At 43.4% G+C, this 20,221-nt stretch overlaps 1 protein-coding gene across 25 annotated transcripts in view; it reads left to right on the top strand.

The window, feature by feature from the left end:
• LOC102119531 (ankyrin repeat domain-containing protein 18A) overlaps positions 1-20,221 on the top strand; it is an 81,849-nt gene that overhangs the window by 42,283 nt on the left and 19,345 nt on the right. For 18 of the 25 annotated variants that reach the window (XM_074017944.1, XM_074017943.1, XM_074017942.1 and 15 more), the window contains 5 exons: positions 1,879-2,160; positions 2,760-2,971; positions 4,329-4,551; positions 6,912-6,957; positions 8,124-8,257. In XM_074017944.1, the coding sequence (XP_073874045.1) occupies positions 1,879-2,160; positions 2,760-2,971; positions 4,329-4,551; positions 6,912-6,957; positions 8,124-8,242 (882 nt within the window). In that variant the 3' untranslated portion in view covers positions 8,243-8,257. Of the gene's footprint in view, positions 1-1,878; positions 2,161-2,759; positions 2,972-4,328; positions 4,552-6,911; positions 6,958-8,123; positions 8,258-9,306; positions 9,363-10,983; positions 11,160-11,312; positions 11,595-20,221 lie in introns of those variants that run through there. The other 7 variants (XR_012424933.1, XR_012424932.1, XR_012424934.1 and 4 more) reach the window with 3 other exon arrangements.

Here is a 20,221-nt window from a genome sequence, read left to right as displayed (position 1 = left end):
CTTCACTAATTTACCTTCCCACCAACACCATGTAAGAGTTTACTGTTCTCTGAAACCTCACCAGCATTTGTTATTTTTTGTCTTTTCTATGATAGCCATTTATTCGAAATGGAGCAAGAGTATATCACATTTTAGGTTTGATTTGTATTTCCCTGATGATTAGTGATACTGAACATTTTTAAATGTATTTATTGGCCATTTGTATTTCTTTTTTTCTTAAAAAAAGAAAAACTAATCAGATCTTTTGCGCAGTTTTGAACTCAGATTATTTTTTATACTGTGAGGGTGTTTGAGTTCCTTGTATATTTTGGATATTTACCTTTTATTAGATGAATAGCTTGAAAATATTTTCTTCCATTCTACAGGTTTTCTCTTCACTCAGTTGTAGTACTGTTTGTCTATCGTTTGTTTTTTGCCTGGGCTTCTGATGTCTTACCCATAGAAATCTTCGTGCAGACTAATGTCCTGAAGCATTTTCCCTATCTTTACTTATAGTAGTTTGATAATTTTGGGCCTTACATTTCAGTCATCAATTGATTCTGAGTTTATTTTGCTATATGGTGCTAGATAGGAAGCTAGTGTCATTCTCCATATGGATAGTTTTCCCAGTGCCTTTCATTTGAAGAGGGTGTCCTTTCCCTAATGTATGTTCTTGGCACCTTAGTCCAAAATCAGTTGGCTGTAAATATGTGGATTTATTTCTAGGTGCTGTATTCTATGGCCTTTACCCCAAGAATCATTACTTCTTAAAATTCAATTCAAATTAGCATGAAACATTTGCAGTTTAGGAAAAGCCTTATGGCATCAGAATCCTTATTTACAGGATTCATTATTTTGTGGTTTTTTGAGATATGGTCTTTGTCTGTCATCCAGGCAGAAGTGCAGGGATGTGTTCATAATTCACTGCAGCCCTGAACTCTGAGTACAAGCCATCCTTTTGCCTCAGTCTCCCAACTAGCTGGGTCTACAGGCCTGAGCCACCATGCCTGGCTAATTTTAAAAAATTGTTTTGTAGAGATGAGTGTCTCACTATGTTGCTCTGGCTGATCTCAAATTCCTGGCCTCCAGTGATCTTTCTGCCACAACCTCCTAAAGTGCTAGGATTACAGGCATGAGCCACCAGGCCTAGCCTAGAGTATCATATTATTTTCAAAGTCTTATTCTGAGAGCAATTTATTGACTTTGGCCTAAATAACTCAATGTGATAGCTCTGAAACTTTTTTTGACAAATTTTGGGGAGTGGCTGTGAGGGAAGGGGTTAGACACTTTTCACTAGGAGATCACTTTGGCCTAAATAACAATGTGATAGCTCTGAAACTTTTTTTGACAAATTTTGGGGAGTGGCCGTGACGGAAGGGGTTGGACACTTTTCACTAAGAGACCACCTTGGCCTAAATAACAATGTGGTAGCTCTGAAACTTTTTTTGACAAATTTTGGGGAGTGGCCGTGACGAAAGGGGTTGGACAGTTTTCACTAAGAAACCACTTTGGCCTAAATAACGATGTGATAGCTGTGAAACTTTTTTTGACAAATTTTGGGGAGTGGCCGTGAGGAAGGGGTTGGACACTTTTCACTGAGAGACCCACTCAGTGCCGTTTCAGGAGGAACAAAAACAAATCGTCGGAAAAATGAAAAGATCAAGCGCAGGTGTTCTGTGGCAAAGATGATGATAGTAGAGCGTGTATTTTTGTGACTCATGGTAGCTTTAACTTCGCTCTTAAAATTCTGAGTAATTTAAGGGTTCACATTTGAAGACTGTGCTACATTATTGATAACATGTTATTGCAAGTAAATGCATTTCAAAATTTGTTACTGGTTTTGTATTAGATTATTCGAAGCCTGCTTCACTATCAAGCTCTATTATTTTATTCATGCAGTTTGATGATCTTACGGCCGAGAAGGAAGCTGTGTCTTCAAAATGTGTCAATTTGGCTAAAGACAATCAAGTTCTTCAACAGGAGTTTTTATCTATGAGAAAAATACAAGAGAAATGTGAAAAACTTGAGGAGGATAAAAAGATGTTGGAAGAAGAAGTATTAACTCTTAAGACACATATGGAAAACAATATGGTAGAACTTGGTAAAGTACAAGAATATAAATCAGAGCTAGATGAAAGGACAATGCAGATAATAGAAAAATTAGAAGAAACCCATTTACAGGTTAGTTTTTAAAGTCAGGTAAGTTTATCTGTAATGTGCTTTCATTTGTTTCACTGCAAATTATATTTTGAATATGTATATATTGTGTTTCCTCTGCCTCCCTTAGAGCAATTTGCTTTGTAGAGTTCTAGAAAACAAGTGGCATCTTTTTTTTCTTTTAAATATTTAAATTTACATTATTATTATAACAAAATCAGTATTTCAAAGTAATGATTCTCACTATAGAGTCATTTGATGATTAAGACCAACTGGCATAAGATAAAACTGTGATTTAGAAATTATGTGATACTTTTGGATTGGTCTTAAGCTACGTTGTTCATTGTTCACTTTTTAAAATTATAAATGGATTCTATTACTTTTTATAGGACCAGATTACATTAATACTAACATAATTATGATTTCAAATTTTTATAAATCAGATTTAATTCTGAATTCAGTTATTAGTTTTGTTGATAGTGCTGATAAATATTTTAAGCTTCAGCCTCTTTTTAACATATTCAAAATTGCTCTTTGAATCACTGACTCAAAATGAAAGGCAGCAAACATATGGTAATTAGGTTATAATTGTTTTAAAAGTGTATTCTTTTCATTTGTTTTAGGAACAAGCAAAATATGAAAAACAATTAGAGCAGTTAAACAAGGATAATATAGCTTCACTAAATAAGAAGGAACTCACACTTACAGATGTGGAATGTAAATTCTCCGAAATGAAAACTGCTTATGAAGAGGTTACAACCGAATTAGCAGAATATAAGGAAGCCTTTGCAGTAGCATTGAAAGCTAACAATTCCATGTCAAAAAATTTAATGAAGTAAGTCAAAACACACTAACAGAAAATGAATTAAGCTCATTAATTTGTTTTGAAAGTATAATTTTTAGTGAGATGGCTTCAGGAGATCAGTAGGAAGTGACTGCTAATCTGATAATGTAATTTTGGAAAACAATGTTAGTAAATAATCTTACCTTTAAAATGTTCTTCAAGGATAGTTTCTGTCTCTATGCTCTTTTTTTTTTTTTTTTTTTTTTTGCTTTTGTATGGCTTTTTTCCCCGAAGTCTCATGTAGTTAACCTGACCTGTTAGTTTTTTTCACTAAGTATTTTTGAAGCTTTATAATTAATAAAGTGATCTTGTTATAAAATTGCCAGAATTTCCCTAAATAGAAATATTAAAGAGTTTATTTTTTGGTAGATCACAACCTAAACCCAAAGTGTCGAGTTGTGCTTCTACTCTGGGCACATCCTGGCACTGAGGCAAGAACTGTTTTTGATTGTGATCTTTAGTATTATCACTAGAGGGTGCCTCAAGAAAGACTATTTGTGTAACATTTTCAAGGAGTTACAGCAACTTGTCCTTGTGAAATAGGGAATAATTATCACAGGAATGAAAAGAAGTGTAATCCACAAGGTGGTTAAAAGAAAAACACCATGTTCAGCCTGAAGGGGTATGTGGAAGGCAGAAAGAACAAGCCCCACCTACAGTGCCTTGGTCACAGTGCTGAGGGCTAATTGCCTTCAGAGATGCTTTAGTTCTCTTGGATCACCAACCAACCAATCTGGTTCTCCCCCAGGAGTTGTTGCTCTGAGTTATTCCTCAGTGCCAAATACTTAAGTGTTCTTGGATAATGAGTGAAATGTACAAGGGTGAAACCTGAAACTGGTTTACAAAACACAAGTATTTCCAGATTATTTTTGTTCATTTTAGTTTTCTTAATCTACATTCTTTAAGGAGTACAACATGATGTTTTGATATAATTATTTATAGTGAAGTCGTTCTTATAGTCAAGCAAATTAACATATTCATTTTCCCATATAGTTACCCTTCAAATACAAGTATTTCTAAAGGAATCTGTAGAATCTTACAAGTAGAGCTATTGTAGAAGGCAGCTGGGTTACCTGTTGAGCTGTACATCACTGATAACCATTTCTCTTCCCTGTCGACTTTGAACTTCTTGCTCAGTAGAAATCACTTTAGAAGCAATATACTTATTTAGAATGATTTTAAAATTAAAGTTGCTTACAAGAGGTAGGCTCTCACACATCTTCTTGTGAAAACAGTGTTTAGTGGGTAATTTGGTTTACTCTCGGGCAACTGTTTTAAAAATGCAAGTCGTTAAGAATCATTTAAGGAAAAATGAAATACTAAGCATTTGTCTTTGCTGTCTTTACAGATCGAATAAGAAAATAGCAGTGATCAGCACCAAGCTCCTTATGGAGAAAGAGCGGATGAAATATTTTCTCAGCACTCTTCCTATAAGGCCAGACCCAGAGTTACCTTGTATTGAAAATCTTAATAGTATAGGACTCAACAGAAAAGATATTTCCAAAACACCCATAAGAATTCCTACTTCAAACCCACAGACTTCAAATAACTGCGAGAACTCCTTGACTGAGGTTAGTTATATGACCATTTCTCTTTTGGGTTTCATTTCTTTAATATAATTCTTGTTTATAATTTGGTGAAATACTGAGTTGTTCTGTTGACTTATGCATGTTAAGTGAAGATTATAATTACCTGTGTTAACACAGAAAGGAAATGGGAACTTTACATTTTTTAATTCACTGGAGCTCTCATTTTCAAGAGATACCCATTTGCTAAGTTTATTCAATAAATGTGACTAAACTGACACATTTAAAATTTCTTTAAAAGCTGCATTTAAGTTAGGTTTTAGAAATTGCATGTTATTGCCTACTAACTGATGGTATACTTTGAGATGCTTTGTCTTACTCTACTTGATTGTAGTTTGTCTGTGGTTCATATCACCTTTTTTTTTTTTTTGAGAAGGAATCTTGCTCTGTTGCCTAGGCTAGAGTGTAGTGGCATGATCTCAGCTCATTGCAACCTCCGCCTCCTGGGTTCAAGTGACTCTCCTGCCTCAGCCTCCCGAGTAGCTGGGACTACAGGTGCCCACCACCACACCTAGCTAATTTTTGTATTTTTAGTAAGGATGGGATTTCACCATATTGGCCAGGCTGATCTCAAGCTCCTGACCTTGTGCTCCACCCACCTCAGCCTCCCAAAGTGCTGGGATTACAGGGTGAGCCACCATGCCCAGCCCATACCACTTTTAAAGTTTCTTTGCACCATCTTAACTCTTCCCACCCATAATCACAAGTGAATGACTGGCAACCAAACACTTAACCACACATAGATATTTATTATTTCATAGAATCCAAAATAAGTGCATTTTATGAATTAAATAAACAAGACACTGAAAGATTCATTTCCATTTTTCTGTTAAAAGATTTGTGCTTGGCCAGGTGCGGTGGCTCACGCCTGTAATCCCAGCATTTTGGGAGGCTGAGGCAGATGGATCACCTGAAGCCAGGAGTTTGAGACCAGCCTGGCCAACATGATGAAACCCTGTCTCTACTAAAACTATAAAAATTAGCCAGGCGTGGTGGCAGGCACATGTAATCCCACATGCAGCAACCCCATTACTATACTAGGGGTATACCTGAAGGAAAATAAATCATTGTAACAAAAAGATGCATGCACCTGTATGTTCATTGCAGCACTGTTCACAATAGAAAGACATGGAGTCAATCCAGGTGCACCCAAGGATTGGGTGATTGAAAATCCAAGGTAGATTGGAAAATTCCATATACACCATGGAGTACTATGCAGTCATGAAAAGAACAAAGTCATGTCCTTTGCAGCAACATGGATACAGCTGGAATCCACTATCCTGAGGAAACTAAGGCAGAAACAGAAACCGAATATCTTGTTTTCACTCATATGTGGGAGCTACGCATTAGGTGCACATTGGCGTGAACATGGGAACAGTAGACACTGGGAAATAAGAACGGGGAGGGACAGAGTGGGCCAGGATTGAAAAACTACTTCTTGGGTCCTATGCTCACCACCTGTGTGATGGGTTCAATTGTACTCCAAACCTCAGCATCCCTCAATATACCTTTGGAAGAAACTTACACTGGTACCACTTTAATTTAGCATACAAACTAGGAAAAAAAAAAAAAAGCAAGAAAAATTTACTATAAAAATTTTTTTCTATAAGTAAAGAATATAAATTTCTTTTTAAGAAAAAATTTATTGAAGTAAAAAATTGGATTGAACTTTTATAAAGGACAGAGTTTTGCTAAGAATTTCAAAGCAATGCATTCATTGCAAAATATGACTTTAATTGTTTAACTTTTTTTTTTTTCTTTCTTTTTTGAGATGGAGTCTCGCTCTGTCACTAGGCTGGAGTGCAGTGGCACGATCTCGGCTCACTGCAACCTCCGCCTCCTGGGTTCAAACGATTTTCCTGCCTCAGCCTCCCAAGTAGCTGGGATTATAGGCACGTACCACCATGCCCAGCTAATTTTTGTATTTTTAGTAGAAATAGGATTTCACCATGTTGGCCAGGATGGGTCTTGATCTCTTGACCTTGTGATCTGCCCACCTTTGTCTCCCAAAGTGCTGGGATTACAGGCATGAGCTGTCATGCCCTGCCATTGTTTAACCTTTGTACTAATAAAACACCACCTTTCTAAAATTATGTATATCCAACAGACCAATATTATCTATTTTTGTCAGATTACTCTAAACAGCATTACACAGATACATCCCCTATTATCTAAACTTAAGTAGAAATTTTACTTTATTATGTGATTATTTTTCTATTTAAGCAAACTTCATGTTATGTCTAGTCACTAAAAATACTAAAGGCCACATTTTGTAAGTGATTTATTATTCTCATGATACTGTCTCTTGTTTAATTTAAACATTTTTTTTTTTTTACTTATTTTAGGTGGAGCCGGACTGTGTAGAACAAATAATTAGAGAAACAAAGAAAAGTATGTTGCCAAAATTTATTAATTAAATTTAGGTTTATTTTAGTAATAAAGTGTAAATAGCAGATGGCATTCCTTTTCATTGTGGGTTAGTAGATACTATGTTCAGTATCTTTTTCTTACACACATCTAATGAAAGATGTGAAAACAAAAACTTTCACAATGAAGAGTATACTTATGCACCATTAATTCATCATGTTCCATAGCTTAAAAAATTCCCGAGAAGTGTATCCATCTCTTTTTCACTGACTCTACAATTTCTTCACTTTTGCCATCCTCATGGAACTGTCAGCCAGCACACTGAAAGGATTCTCCGAAAACAAAGGCATCATCAAGTTCTCAGGGTTTTGGTGGAGATTGAAGGCCAACAGACCTCAGACTCATTTAGAAATACTTAACTGAGCAATAACCCTTCATAAGCAGTCGCTTGACAGGTTATATTTTAAATCTCCTGTCGTTTACTGTGTCATTGACTTACATCTGTTCTCAAGAAAAGTTCCAAAATTTTCACCATGAAATAAAAACACCCATGTCAATGTAATTCTTGTCAAGTTACTCAGCCTTGTCTCTCACCACTTACCGCACTCTGCCCTTTGCTCTAGCACCAAAGTGGATGGAGTAGAACTCCACCGGGCTGTTGGTCACCTCAGGCTCTTTGCCTTTGCCTTTTCCCTCTATCTGGCAAGCTTTTCCTTGTCCTTTAGGCATCAACCTATGGATCTCCTCCACCAGAAAGCCCATGATATTGACACAAAAGTGGGATAGGTGTCCCTTCTGTGTGTTCCAGTAGTGCCCTGCTGTATACCTGTCATGGTATCTGTGACTCTATATGGACATTGCCTGCCTGTCTGTTTTTTAGGTTATAGCATATGACTGTTGAGAGGTGAACCATGCCATCTTCATCTTGTAATTCCAGTGCTAGTTTCAGTACCTTAGAACGTGGCTGTTGAGTACATGAATGAAGAATGAAAAAGCTGTGATATTTAACCACAGTTAGAATTTACGCTATGTGTAGATTATTTAATAGTAATTTTGGATTGTAATTGTACATACATATTTCTCATTCTTATTAACTCTGATAATGTTCTCAACTCTTTACATTTTAAACTCACACTTAGTTAACTGAAATGTATTAGGTAAAGAACATAATTCTTTCTTTTTCTTTCCAGCTTTTGCTGTGTTGGGCACTTGCTCCCATCTACTTTCTTCTCTAGAATCCACTGGTAAGCCACATCTAATGAAGAGAATATTTAACCAGAAAATCTTAAGGAAAAGTTGTATGATTTAAAAGATAATCAAACTTTATTACTGGGCTATTCACATGAAATTTTAATTGTTTCTCATAAAATATATAACATCACAATCTTTACTAAATTTTTCATGTACTAGAATATTTCTGTGTCATATGTATGTTGAAAATTTATATGGTATTTTAAGTGACATTTTTTAGCCTTCTTAAGTTTTAAGTGGATCTTGCAAATGAACACCAGTATTATTGGGTTGGGCATACTCAAATTGCCCAAATGTCAGCTGTTTAAACAGCCAAACAACCAAGTCATCGTTGATACTTTAGTAAAGGTCATCAAAGGCTTATTTGCATTTTACAGTTTTTATTACTCTATATAGTAGGAGACTTAAAGAGTACCTGCCAGGTTTGTCCATACTAATGTTATGATTTTCAATGTGTAGTTCAACCATATTTTGTGTGGAAATACTTTGAGGCTCTGTAAATATCTGGTTACTCCTCAAAACCCATTAGATTTAGCATTTCGTGGGTGACTTGTGTTTGAACAAGTATTACTATGATGGTTGCCAGATGATTTTCTTGTTCTCTTCTTTGTTCTACATGGAGAAATAACACCAATAAATAAGACCGGGTGCAGTGGCTCACAACTGTGATCCCAGCACTTTGGGAGGCCAAGCCAGGCAGATCACGAGGTCAGGAGATCGAGACCATCCTGGCTAACAAAGTGAAACCCCGTCTCTACTAAAAATACAAAAATTAACCAGGCATGGTGGCGGACGCCTGTAGTCCCAGCTACTCAGGAGGCTGAGGCAGGAGAATGGCGTGAACCTGGGAGGTGGAGCTTGCGGTGAGCCGAGATTGTGCCACTGCACTCCAGCCTGGGCAACAGAGCGAGACTCCATCTCAAAAACAAACAAACAAAAACAATAAATAAAGGAGAAGGGAAAGCTTATGATTCTTGTGCTCCAATTCCCCAAGATTAGGTCAGTAGTAGACATTTCAAGCTGACTTTGTGTCTTTTTGATTTGTCCCTGTTACTCTGTCAGCACTTTTTAACTTTCTGGCATAAAATATTCTAAGCTAATCTTGTATTTTCTCTGCCCCAGGGCCGGAATGAGTGATTTTTCTTAGAAGCAGAGTTGGAGCCACCGAGGAAACACAGGTGAGCGCTCCCCAGCACACACTTACTAGTCCCCAACAGAAGAACCACTGCTGCATCCACTGAGGTACCAAGAAACTAGCGAAGGACCTTCTAGCTGTCTGGGGACAATCCTCATGTGGTCTCTGGCTCAGCCTCAAGGGTTCTGGATTAGTCTCTCTGCAACCTTTGTGCTGTGTCTCTAGATCGGGGCTCTGCGGGAAGGGCCTGGGAGACCCAGAAGAACAGGGTGTCTTGCCTGCCAAATGTCCCTTCCTTCTTCCCACTCTGACACTCAGGAATAGGCTACATGGCATGTCCAGGCAGTGCCAGGCCATCTCACTATCTCCTTTGAGATGGGCCCAGAGGGCCTTGGGGGGCAAGTGTGAAGCTGGGTACCTGGAGCCTGAGGCTGACTGTCCCTCCCTGTGTCTTGGAGGAGAGGCCTTGGGGCCCAAGAAAACCCCCAAGGCCTGACCTCTGGGCACACATGCAGGGAGGGAGGGTCTGTGGGCTGATGGGGGCATTGTAATGAGACTTTGAGCACCACTGCTCAGGGGCCTCATCAGTGGACCATGGTCAGAGATGACCTGGTCATCAGGACCTGGTCAGTTGGGACCTGATCAGCAGGGACCTGGTTAGCAGTGGCCTCCTCAGTGAAGGCCTCACCAGTGGGGACCTGGTGACCTAGTCATTGGAAGCCTAGCCAGTAGAGACCTGGTCAGTGGTGGCCTTATTAGTGGGGCCTGATCGGTTGAAACATAAACTATAAAAAACTGGTTGGTGGGGTCAACTCAGTATATTAGGGGCCTGGTCAGTGTGGGGCCTTAGTGGCTTGGAGCCTGGTCAGTGAGGGCCTGGTCAGAGAGGGCTTGGTCAGCTGGGCACTGATCCATGGAGAACTGTTCAGTGGGGTTGGGGTGAGCGGCAACCTGGTAAATTGTGGTCTTGTCAGTGGGAACCCAGTCAATGGGGACCAGATCAGTGGGAAATTGGTCAGTGGGGTCTGGTCCATGAGGCCTATTAATGGGGGCCTGGTTAGGGAGACATGGTCAGTGGGGACTTGGTCAGTGGGACCTGGTCAATGGAGAAGTGGTCATTAGGGGCCTCATCAGTGGGGACCTGGTTGGGGGCACCTGGTCAGTAGGAACCTGGCCAGTTGGCCGTTGTGTGACCTCAGGCAGGGGGTTTGTCTGTGGAGCCTTCTTGCCTCCATCTGTAGGGAAGCTGAGTTAGGACACCCTGGACGGTTGCTGGAAAGAGAATGTGAGAAGATGTGTTGAATATAGACAGACCTACAACTTTACACACGACCTGGGTTCCACCTAGAGAGGGTGCCAGCCCTCTCTGCTCTGCCCGGTGCCCTTCCTCTGTCTGCATCCCCAGGACAACCCTCAGTGGGGAGGGTAGAGTTTGGGGAGCACCTGTGGAGGCTCTAATCCTGGCCCTGGGCCCTGGTAGTGACAGTGATGAGGACATGGGTGCACCTGTGAGTGGAGCAGCTAGGCCTGGCCAGAGAAGCAAGACAAACACACACACCCATATGTACACACACACACACACACACGCATGCACAAACACAATGCATGCACACATGTCAGTTCAGGGGATAGAGGACACTGACTCTGAGCACTCTTGACCCAAGCAGGCTCCCGTTGTGGTGGATTGTGTCATCCCACAATGTCGCTATTGCTGAGTCCCCATCACCTCTGTGTTGTGGAGCAGTAAGAGACACACAGCAGTGTCTGTGGGTGGCTCTGCGTGAAGGACTGTTTTCTAGGTGAGAGGCACATCTCAGCATAGCTGACTGATCAGACTCAGGTGAGTGGGACCTGCTCTCTTCTCTTCCTCCTGGCTTGGGGACAGTCACTATCAGGTGGGTGGTTTTGGCCTCTGGGCAGCTACTGAGGGTAATCCCTGAGCATTCACCAGGTGCCTGTTCTGTGCTGAGAGTCATCTCATTCATCCTCACAGCAATTCCATTCTGCATCTCCTCTGGACAACCCCAGGACAACCCCATCAGGGCCCTTGTCACCAGGCCCAGTGTGGCTCCATGATAGCCAAGACGCAGGTCCAGAGACAACTGCCCTGCATGGTGCCTGCATCTGACCCCCCTTGGTGGATAGTGATGAGCACAACATGGAAGAAGCCAGGGCAGCATGCGGACGGCTGCCCTGCAGCCCCAGATGGCACCTGGCCCTTGGGAAGTCATTCTCAAAGGGGAAGCTGGAAACTTTGATATCCCTGGAGGAAAGGGTAAACGTGGCCTCCCAACAACCCTAGCAGCCAGCAGCATGCCATACATTTTCTCACCCAACCTGTGGGACAGAGGCCCCCTCCTGGGGAACAAGATCCGTATCTAAAGGGTCCTGACCCAGTCGGGCCTCATCCTGGGCCCTGGGAGGGGATAGGCACTGTGGGCCCTCCAGCAGCAGCCAGGATTACCACCCAGGGGACTCAGCCTTCTGTGGCCCTGGCCAGACTTAGAATTTGGCACAAGACAGGACAAGCTCACTCAGCGCAGCTTGTTAATACCCAGGGCCTGTGCATGCCAGGCAAGGCCAAGCTGACTCAAAGAGCAACCAGCCACCTCTGCAAGGGTGTGCCTGGAGCAGGTAGACCAGCCACCAGCCTCACCCACTCAAGGAAGCAGGGGTGGCCAGGTCCCGCAGCCTGAGTAGCTGCCACCTGATGGCTGATGGAGCGGAGGCCTGAGGAAAAGCAGATGGCACTGGGGCCCTACCTCCAGGGCAGAATTACTGATTTACCCTGAGGGCAGCGAGTGAGGTTGGTGGCTGGTCCACCTGCTCCTGGCACACCCTTGCAGAGGTGGCTGGTTGCTCTTTGAGCCAGTTTGGCCTTGCCTGGCATGCACAGGCCTCAGTGCAACAACTGTGCTACAAATGGAGCCACATAGAGAAAATGAGCAGCAGGCTCAGGAGCAGGGTGTGCGCTGCCCTTGGGGCCCCAGTCCATGCTTCAGGGCTCCTACAGCACTGTGGGCTTCTTGGGTGCCAAGAGGCAGACCACAGGCCATCTTGAGGAGGACTGCTCAAGTACAGAAAGGGCCCAATCTAGTGGATGAACCGCACGGCCAGCTTCTGGGTGCGGGCACAGTGCCACATCTTCCATCACTTCCTGATGTGCCCCACCAGCACTGAAGAGCCTGGAGACAGGGCAAGAGGTAGGCTGAGAAGGATGAGATGGTGAATTCCAGCTTCTTCCTGACCCTGAGCCCACCCCCAGGATGACCCTCAACCTTTAGGAGTGGGAGAGCAAGATTGACAGCTTCGAGTGATTCACCAAGAAGATGGACAGCAGGACGCTCAGCTCAACTTCACAGCCAGTGAGTTGACATGCAAGCAGATGACGGTGACAGGCTTTAAGAAAGAGCATCAGAAGGCAGCCAGTTCTTCAGCCTCGGCCAGGTCTTGGAGCTGGAGCAGGCCATCACTTCACCAGAGATGCCTTCAACACTGATTGGCTCTTTGCCAATCAGCCCAGGCAGGACCTGGACCCAGTCATGGACCTGTTAGTGCTGTCTCAGGGACACCAGACCAAAATCCTGGACATCATCCGTATACACAAGGAAGCCCTTACCAAAGTCATGCAGAGCAGGCAACATGTGGCAGAAGGGAAGACAGAGGTGCAGAGGCTGATGACGCCAGAATCACAGGAACAGGATTTTTTTGGCCACTTTGGCTGAAATTCACTGCTTCCATCCAATTCAAATGAGAGACGTGGACTCGCAGATGCAGTATTTCTTACAACAAGAGATACTAGTTTTTCAAAAAGTTACCCAGGAATTGGTAGTGTTAAATGACTAGATACTCCTTTGTGGACTGTTTCCAGTTCAAGGATACTTTCTACAGCAGAATAATAACACTAAAAAAGAGCTAATGCCAGCTGTTGGTGGTAGGACAAGGATGCTTTTGTTCTCAGTTGAAACTCAGCTGAATATAGAATTGTGTAGGAAACAGTTAATATGGTGATAGAATAGAAAGAGTAGCAAAGATGAACTAAATCATGCTATGATTGCCTACACTACCAGTGTAACTTTTGGAAGAAAGATACCACTTACTTTATCGCTTTTTAAAGTATGAATATTTTAGTATATATGCTGTAGACTTCAAACCGTGTGAAGAGTCTCAAAGAAGCTGGCTGTATAAAGCCTGATGTGGATTTCTTTATACTCAAAGACTGATGATGCAATTCGAATATATGTCCCCACCAAATCTCATGTTGAATTATATTTCCTAATGTTGAAGGTAGATCCTGGTCTAAGGTGATTGAATCCTGAAGGCAAATTTCTCATGAATGGTTTAGCACCATCCTCTTGCTACTGTCCTCACAATCATGAGTGACTTCTCATGAGACCTGGTCATTGAAAACTCTATGTCACCTCCCTACTCTGCATGTTTTCCTCTTGCCATGTGAGACAATTCTCTTTCTTCACCTTGCACGAAGATTGAAAGATTTCTGAGGCCTCCCAGAAGCAGAAGCCAGTGTGCTTCCTGTCCACCCTGCAGAACCATAAGCCAATTAAACGTCTTTTTCAAAATGAATCATACAGAAAATGGCAAATAAGGACTGGAGCATTGCTATAAAGATACCTGAAAATGTGGAAGCAGCTTTGGAACTAGGTAATGGACAGACATTTTAAGAGTTTGGAGGGCTCAAAAGAAGACAGATAGATGAGAAAATGTTTGGACCATCTTAGAGACTGGTTAAATGGTTGTGACAAAAATCCTGACAGAAACATGGACCGTGAAGGCCAGGCTGAGGAGGCCTCAGATAGAAATAAGAAGCTTTCTGGGAAATGTCTTCCTTTTGGATATGGAAAGCTTACACAATGCCTGTACCATCATTGTACCTTAGAAGCAGTGAACTTGCTTTTTATTTCAGAGGCTCATAGGGAAAAGAGGCCGTAGCCTTGACTCAGATGAGACTTTGGACTTTGTAACTTTGAGTTAATGCTGAAATGAGTTAAGACTCATGCTGGCAAGGCATGATTGTATTTTGCAATGTGAGAAGGACATGAAGTTCGTAGGGTCAGGGACAGAATAATATGGTTTGTCTCTATGTCCCTTTCAAAACTCATGTGGAATTATACTCCCTAATGTTAGAGGTGGGGCCTAGGTGGAAAAAGATTTAGTCCTAAAATGGTGCGGGTAGATCCTTCACGAATGATACAGGACCATCCCCTTGATGCTATCCTGATAGTGAGTTCTCATGTGATCTGGTTGTTTAACAGGCTGTGGAACCTCTTTCCTCTGTCTTGCTCCTACTTCTGCCATGGGAGACAGCTCATTGTTCCTTGGCCTTCTGGTATAATTAGGAGGCTTCCTGACTCCTCCCTGAAACAAAAGACACTATGCTTCCTTCACAGCCTGCAGAATCCCGAGTCAGTTAAACCTCTTTTATTTACGATAATACAGAAAATTAGAACTGCAGAGAGGAGCTGTGAAATGTCTTGAAGGCCTTTTTCCATTTGTCTTGGCTAATTTGCACAGGGCTTTTGTATATGCAAGTTTCTGAAGTCTTGAATTTTCCCCCCTTATATCAGGTTTTGTGTTATTACTACATAGCCAACCCCACTCTAGAGATACCTGAAAAAGTAGAAGCAGGTTCCAAGTGGGTAACAAACAAAGACTGAGAGGGTTTGGAGGGATTGGAGAATGACAGAAGGAAGAGGGCCTGGCGGGAGTGATTTAATCATGGATGGGAGGCAGGTCGGGTGGAAGGAAAAAGGGGTGGGTAGGGTGAGGAGGAGTAGGCTGGCTGTAGGGTGGTGGAAGGGTGGGGTGTAGTGGGAGTAGGGAGTCGCCTGCTGCAGAGGCACAGCCTCATGGACAACCTCTACTAGGGCAGTGCACCTGTGGCTTTGCAAGTTTTAGCCCCCGTGGCTGCTCTTATGGACTGGGCTAGTGTTGAGTGCCTGCAGCTTTTCCACACTGAGGGTGCAAGCTGTTGTTGGGTCTGTGAATCTGGCTCTGCCTATGCAGCAGGCTTCTGCCTGGAGACAGTGGGAAGTGGAGGTGGAGGTGGGGATAGAGGGGCGGATCCTTCACCAGTGGTTATGCACCATCTTCTTGATGCTGACCTTGTGATATGGAGTTCTCATGAGATCTGGTTGTATAATAGGGTGTGGCACCTCTTCTCTCAGTCTTGCCCCTACTCCTGCCATATGAAGCATCTCTGTGCCCCTTGGCCTTCTGATATGATTGGGAGGCTTCCTGAGTCCTCCTAGAAGCAGAAGCCACTATGCTTCCTTTACAGCCTGCAGAACCGTGAGCCAATTAAACCTCTTTTCTTTATGATTATACACAAAATTAGTGCTGTGAAGTGGAGCTATGAAATGCCTTCAAGGCCTTTTCCCCACTGTCTTGGCAACCAGCACCCACGTTCTTTTCATGAAAATATCTGAAAGCCTTCGTGAATTTTCCCCTGAAAATGGACTTTTCTTCTTTTACCACATTACCAGGCTGTGACAAAGATAACTGAGAATGTAGAAGCAGGTTCAGAAGTAGGTAAAAGACAGAGGTCGGGAGAGTTGGGAACACGTAGAAGACAGCAAGATGAGGAAAAGTTTGGACCAGTGAAAAGAATTGTTAAATACTTGTGATGAGAAGGCTGACAGAAGGATGGACAGCGAAGGCCGGACTTAAAAAGTCTCAGATGAAAATGAGGAATTTCCTGTGAACAGGAGCCAAGGTTACATTTGATTGGCAGCCCTGGAGATCTGTGAAACTATAAACATGGGGGTGATGATTTAGGATGTATCTGGTGGAATGAACATCTTGGCAGCATAGCTCAAGAGGTGTCCTCTTCGTTCAACAGCCTGTATTCTTATGTGCAACCTAAGAAATGACCTCAAGTTGCAACTTCTATTTAAATGGGAAGTGGAGCTCAAAAATTTGAAGAATTTGCAGCCTAGCCAAGTGGTCACAAAGAGAAGCTGATTTTCAGGGGGAAAAATTCAAGAACACTTAGCGTATTTGCATAAAAAAGAGCCGAGTGCAAATAGCCAAGACTATGGGGAAAAGGCCTTGATGGCATTTCAGAGACCTTTGCAACAGCCCTTGCTGTCACAGGCCCTGGGGCCTAGGAGAGAATGGTTTCCTGGGCCAGCTCCATGGCCTCGCTGCTGTGTGCATCCTCAGGACACTGCTGCCTGCATCCCTGCAGCTCCAGCTCCAGCCATGGCTGAAAGATAGATACACAGGTACAGCTTGGGTCACTGCTTCAGCGGTGGCTCCAAGCCTTGATGGCTTCCACATAGTGTTAAGCCAGGAGGTGCACAGAGCAAGAGACTAGAGGCTTGGGAGCCTACGTCTATAGTCCAGAGCATGTACAGAAAAGCCTGGGTGTCCAGGGAGAAGCCTTTCCAAGACGCAGAGCCTCATGGGAAACCTTTACTAGGGCAGGAAAGAAGGGATATATCAAGTTGAAGCCCTCACACAGGGAGGCAACATCCTTCAAATCCCAGATTCATAGACCCACCAACAGCTTGCCCCCTCAGTGTGGAAAAGCTACAGGCACTCAACACCAGCCCTGTCCATGAGGGCAGCCACAGGAGCTGATCACTGCAAACCCACAGGTGGAGATCTGCCCAAAGCCTTGGGAGCCCAGCCCTCACACCCCTCTGCCGTGGATGTGGGACAAGGATTCCAAAAGGATGATTTTGGAGCTGTAGGATTAAATGACTGGCCTGCTGGGTTTTGGAGGTTCATGTATCCTGTGAATCCCATCGGTGTTTTGTTTTTCTTTCTAACAATTTTTCTTCTGTTGGCTGGGAATGCTTACATGTTGCCTGTATAATCATTGTACCTTGGAAATAGTTAACTTGTTTTATAATTCAGAGGCTCATGGGCAGAAGGGACTGTATCCTTGTCTCAGATGAAACTTTGGGCTTTACACATTTGAGTAAATGCTGGAATGAGTTAAGATTTGGGGGACTGTAGGGAAGGCATCATTGTATTTTGCAATGTGAGAAAGACATGAGATTGGTGGGGGCAGGGACAGAATAATATGATTTGGTTCTGTGTCCCACTGATGTGGAATTGTCATGGGAGATGTTAAAGGTGGGGGCTGGTGGAAGGTGATTTAATCATGGTGGAGAGTGGAGGTTGGAAGGTAGGGGTGGTGGGGAGAATTGGGGGGAATTATGGTGGGAAAAGGCAGGGGTTGGGGGCAGATCCTTCACAAATGGTTAAACACCATTTCCTTAATGCTGTCCTTCTGATAGTTCTCTTCATGATTTTGTAGCTGTGAGTTTGAATGAATAATGGTCTGCTGGGTTTTGGATGTGCATTGGGCCTGTGGTCCCATTTGTGATATTTTTCTGGGAAATTTCTTCCCTTTGGATTGAGAAAGCTTACCCAATACCTGTATCATCACTGTACCTTTGAAGAAAAGCACTCCGTTTTAACTTCAGGGGGTCATAGGCAGAAGAGACTGTAGCCTTGTCTTGGATGAGACTTTGAACTTTTTATATTTGAGTTAATGCTAGAATGAGTTAAGGCTTTTGGAAACTTTTGAAAAGGCATGATTGTATTTTACCCTGTGAGAAGGACATGAGATTTGGAAGGGTCAAGGTCGGAATAATATGGTTAGGCTGTTTTTCCCTAGAAAAACTCATGTGGAACTGTAATCCCAAATTTTGGAGGTGAAGGCTGGTGGGAGGTGATTTAATCATGGATGGGAGGAGGGTGGGGGAGTACGGAAAAAGGGGTGGGGAGGAGTAGACTGGCCATAGGGTGGTGGGAGGGTGGTGGGTAGTAGGAGGGAGGAGTAGCCTGCTGCAGAGGCAGAGGCTCATGGAAAACTACTAAGGCAGTGCACCTGTGGCTTTGCAGGCTTTAGCTCCGTGGCTGCTCTCATGGGCTGGGCTGGTATTGAGTACCTGTAGCTTTTCCATATTGAGGGTGTGGGCTGTTGGTCTATGAATCTGGGGTCTGGAGGATGGTGGTATCCTGCACGGGGACTCCAAGCCCATATTTTCCTTCTGCACTGCCCTAGTAGGGGTTTTCCAAGAGGCTCTGCCTCTGCATCAGGCTTCTGCCTGGAAACAGTAGGGGGTGGAGGTGTGTTGCGGGGTAGATCCTTCACCAATGGTTAAGTTCCATCTTCTTGATGCTGACCTTGTGATATACTGAGTTCTCTTGAGATCTGGTTGTATAACAGGATGTGACACCTCTTTCCTCTCTGTGTTGCTCCTACTCCTGCCATATGCAATATTTTATTGCTGCTTGTCCTTCTGGTATAATTGAGAGGCTTCCTGAGTCCTCCTAGAAGCAGAAGTTACTATGCTTTCTTTACAGCCTACAGAACCATGAGCCCCTTTTCGTTATGATCATACAGAAATTTAGTACTGCAAAATGAAGCTATGAAATACCTTCAATGACTTTTCCCTTTTCCCCATTGTATTGGCTATTAGCACTGGTCTTTTTAATGCAAAGATCTGAAGCCTTCTTGAAGTTTGCCCTGAAAATTGACTTTTTTTTCCTTCTACATTGCCAGGCTGTGAAAAAGATAGCTGAAAATGTAAAAGCAGGTTCAAAGTGGCTAACAGCAAGAGGTTGGAGAGTTTGGAGGACTTGAAAGAAGACAGGAAGATGAGGGAAAGTTTGGACCATTGTAGAGACCTGTTAAATAGTTGTGATTAAAATGCTGACAGAAGGAGAGACAGTGAAGGCCAGGCTTATGAGGTCTCAGATGAAAACGAGGAACTTACTGGGAACAGGAGCCAAGAGCCAAGGTTACTTTTGTTTTGCTGTAGGAAAGAACGTGGCTGCAGGGTGACCTTGCCCTAGAGATCTGTGAAACTTGGAACTTGAGGGTGATGATTCAGTGAGGGTGATGATATCTGGTGGAATGAACTTCTAGGCAGCAAATCTCAAGAGGTGTCCTGTCTGTGTCAAACAGCCTGTGCTCTTTTGTGTGACCGAGGAAATGACCTTAAGTTGGAACTTATATTTAAATGACAAGCAGAGCTCAAAAGTTTGGAATATTTGCAGCCTGGCCAAGTGGTCAAAACAAAAGCTGATTTTCAGAGGGAAAATTCATGATGGCTTCAAAAATTTGCATAAAATGAAGGCCAGTGCTAATAGCCAAGACAATGGGGGAGAAAGCCTTGGAGGCATTTCAGAGATGTTTGCAGCAGCCCTTGCTGTCACAGGCCCTGGGGAGAAAAGAATGGTTTCCTGGGCCAGCCTCATGGTCCTGCTGCTGTGTGCAGCAGGGATGCAGGCAGCACTGTAGCTCCCTGCAGCTCCAGCTCCTGCTCTGGCCTTGTCTCAAAGATGCACAGGTACAGCTTGGGTCACTGCTTCAGAGGGTGCAAGCTGTGAGCCTTGGTGGCTTCCACATAGTGTTAAGCCACTGGGTGCACAGAGCACTAGTCCAGAGGCTTGAGATCCTCCACACACATTTCAGAAGATGTATGAAAGTGCCTGGTGTCCAGTCAGAAGGCTGCCAAAAAGGCAGAGCCTCATGAGAAACCTCTACTAGAGCAGTGCAGAAGGAAAATATGGTGTTAGAGCCCCCACAATGGAGGCCACCATCATGCAGACCCCAGATTCATAGACCCACCAAGTTCTTTGTACCCTTTATGGGTAAAAACTACAGACACTCAACACCAGCACAGCCCGTGAGGGCAGCTGCGGGGGCTGAACACTGCAAAGCCACAGGTGCAGAGCTTCCCAAGGCCTTGGGAGCCCAGCCCTCACACCCTTGTGCCCTGGATGTGGGACAAGGATTAAAAAAGGGTGACTTTGGAGCTGTGGGTTTGAATAACTGGCCTGCTGGGTTTTGGACTTTAATGGGACCTGTAAGTCCCATTTGTGTTTTGTTCTTCTCTCTGGCAAAAATGCTCCTTTTGG

This window comes from Macaca fascicularis, chromosome 15 (assembly GCF_037993035.2).
Source record: "Macaca fascicularis isolate 582-1 chromosome 15, T2T-MFA8v1.1".
NCBI lineage: Eukaryota > Metazoa > Chordata > Mammalia > Primates > Cercopithecidae > Macaca > Macaca fascicularis.
This window is presented reverse-complemented; position numbering and strand designations above follow the sequence as displayed.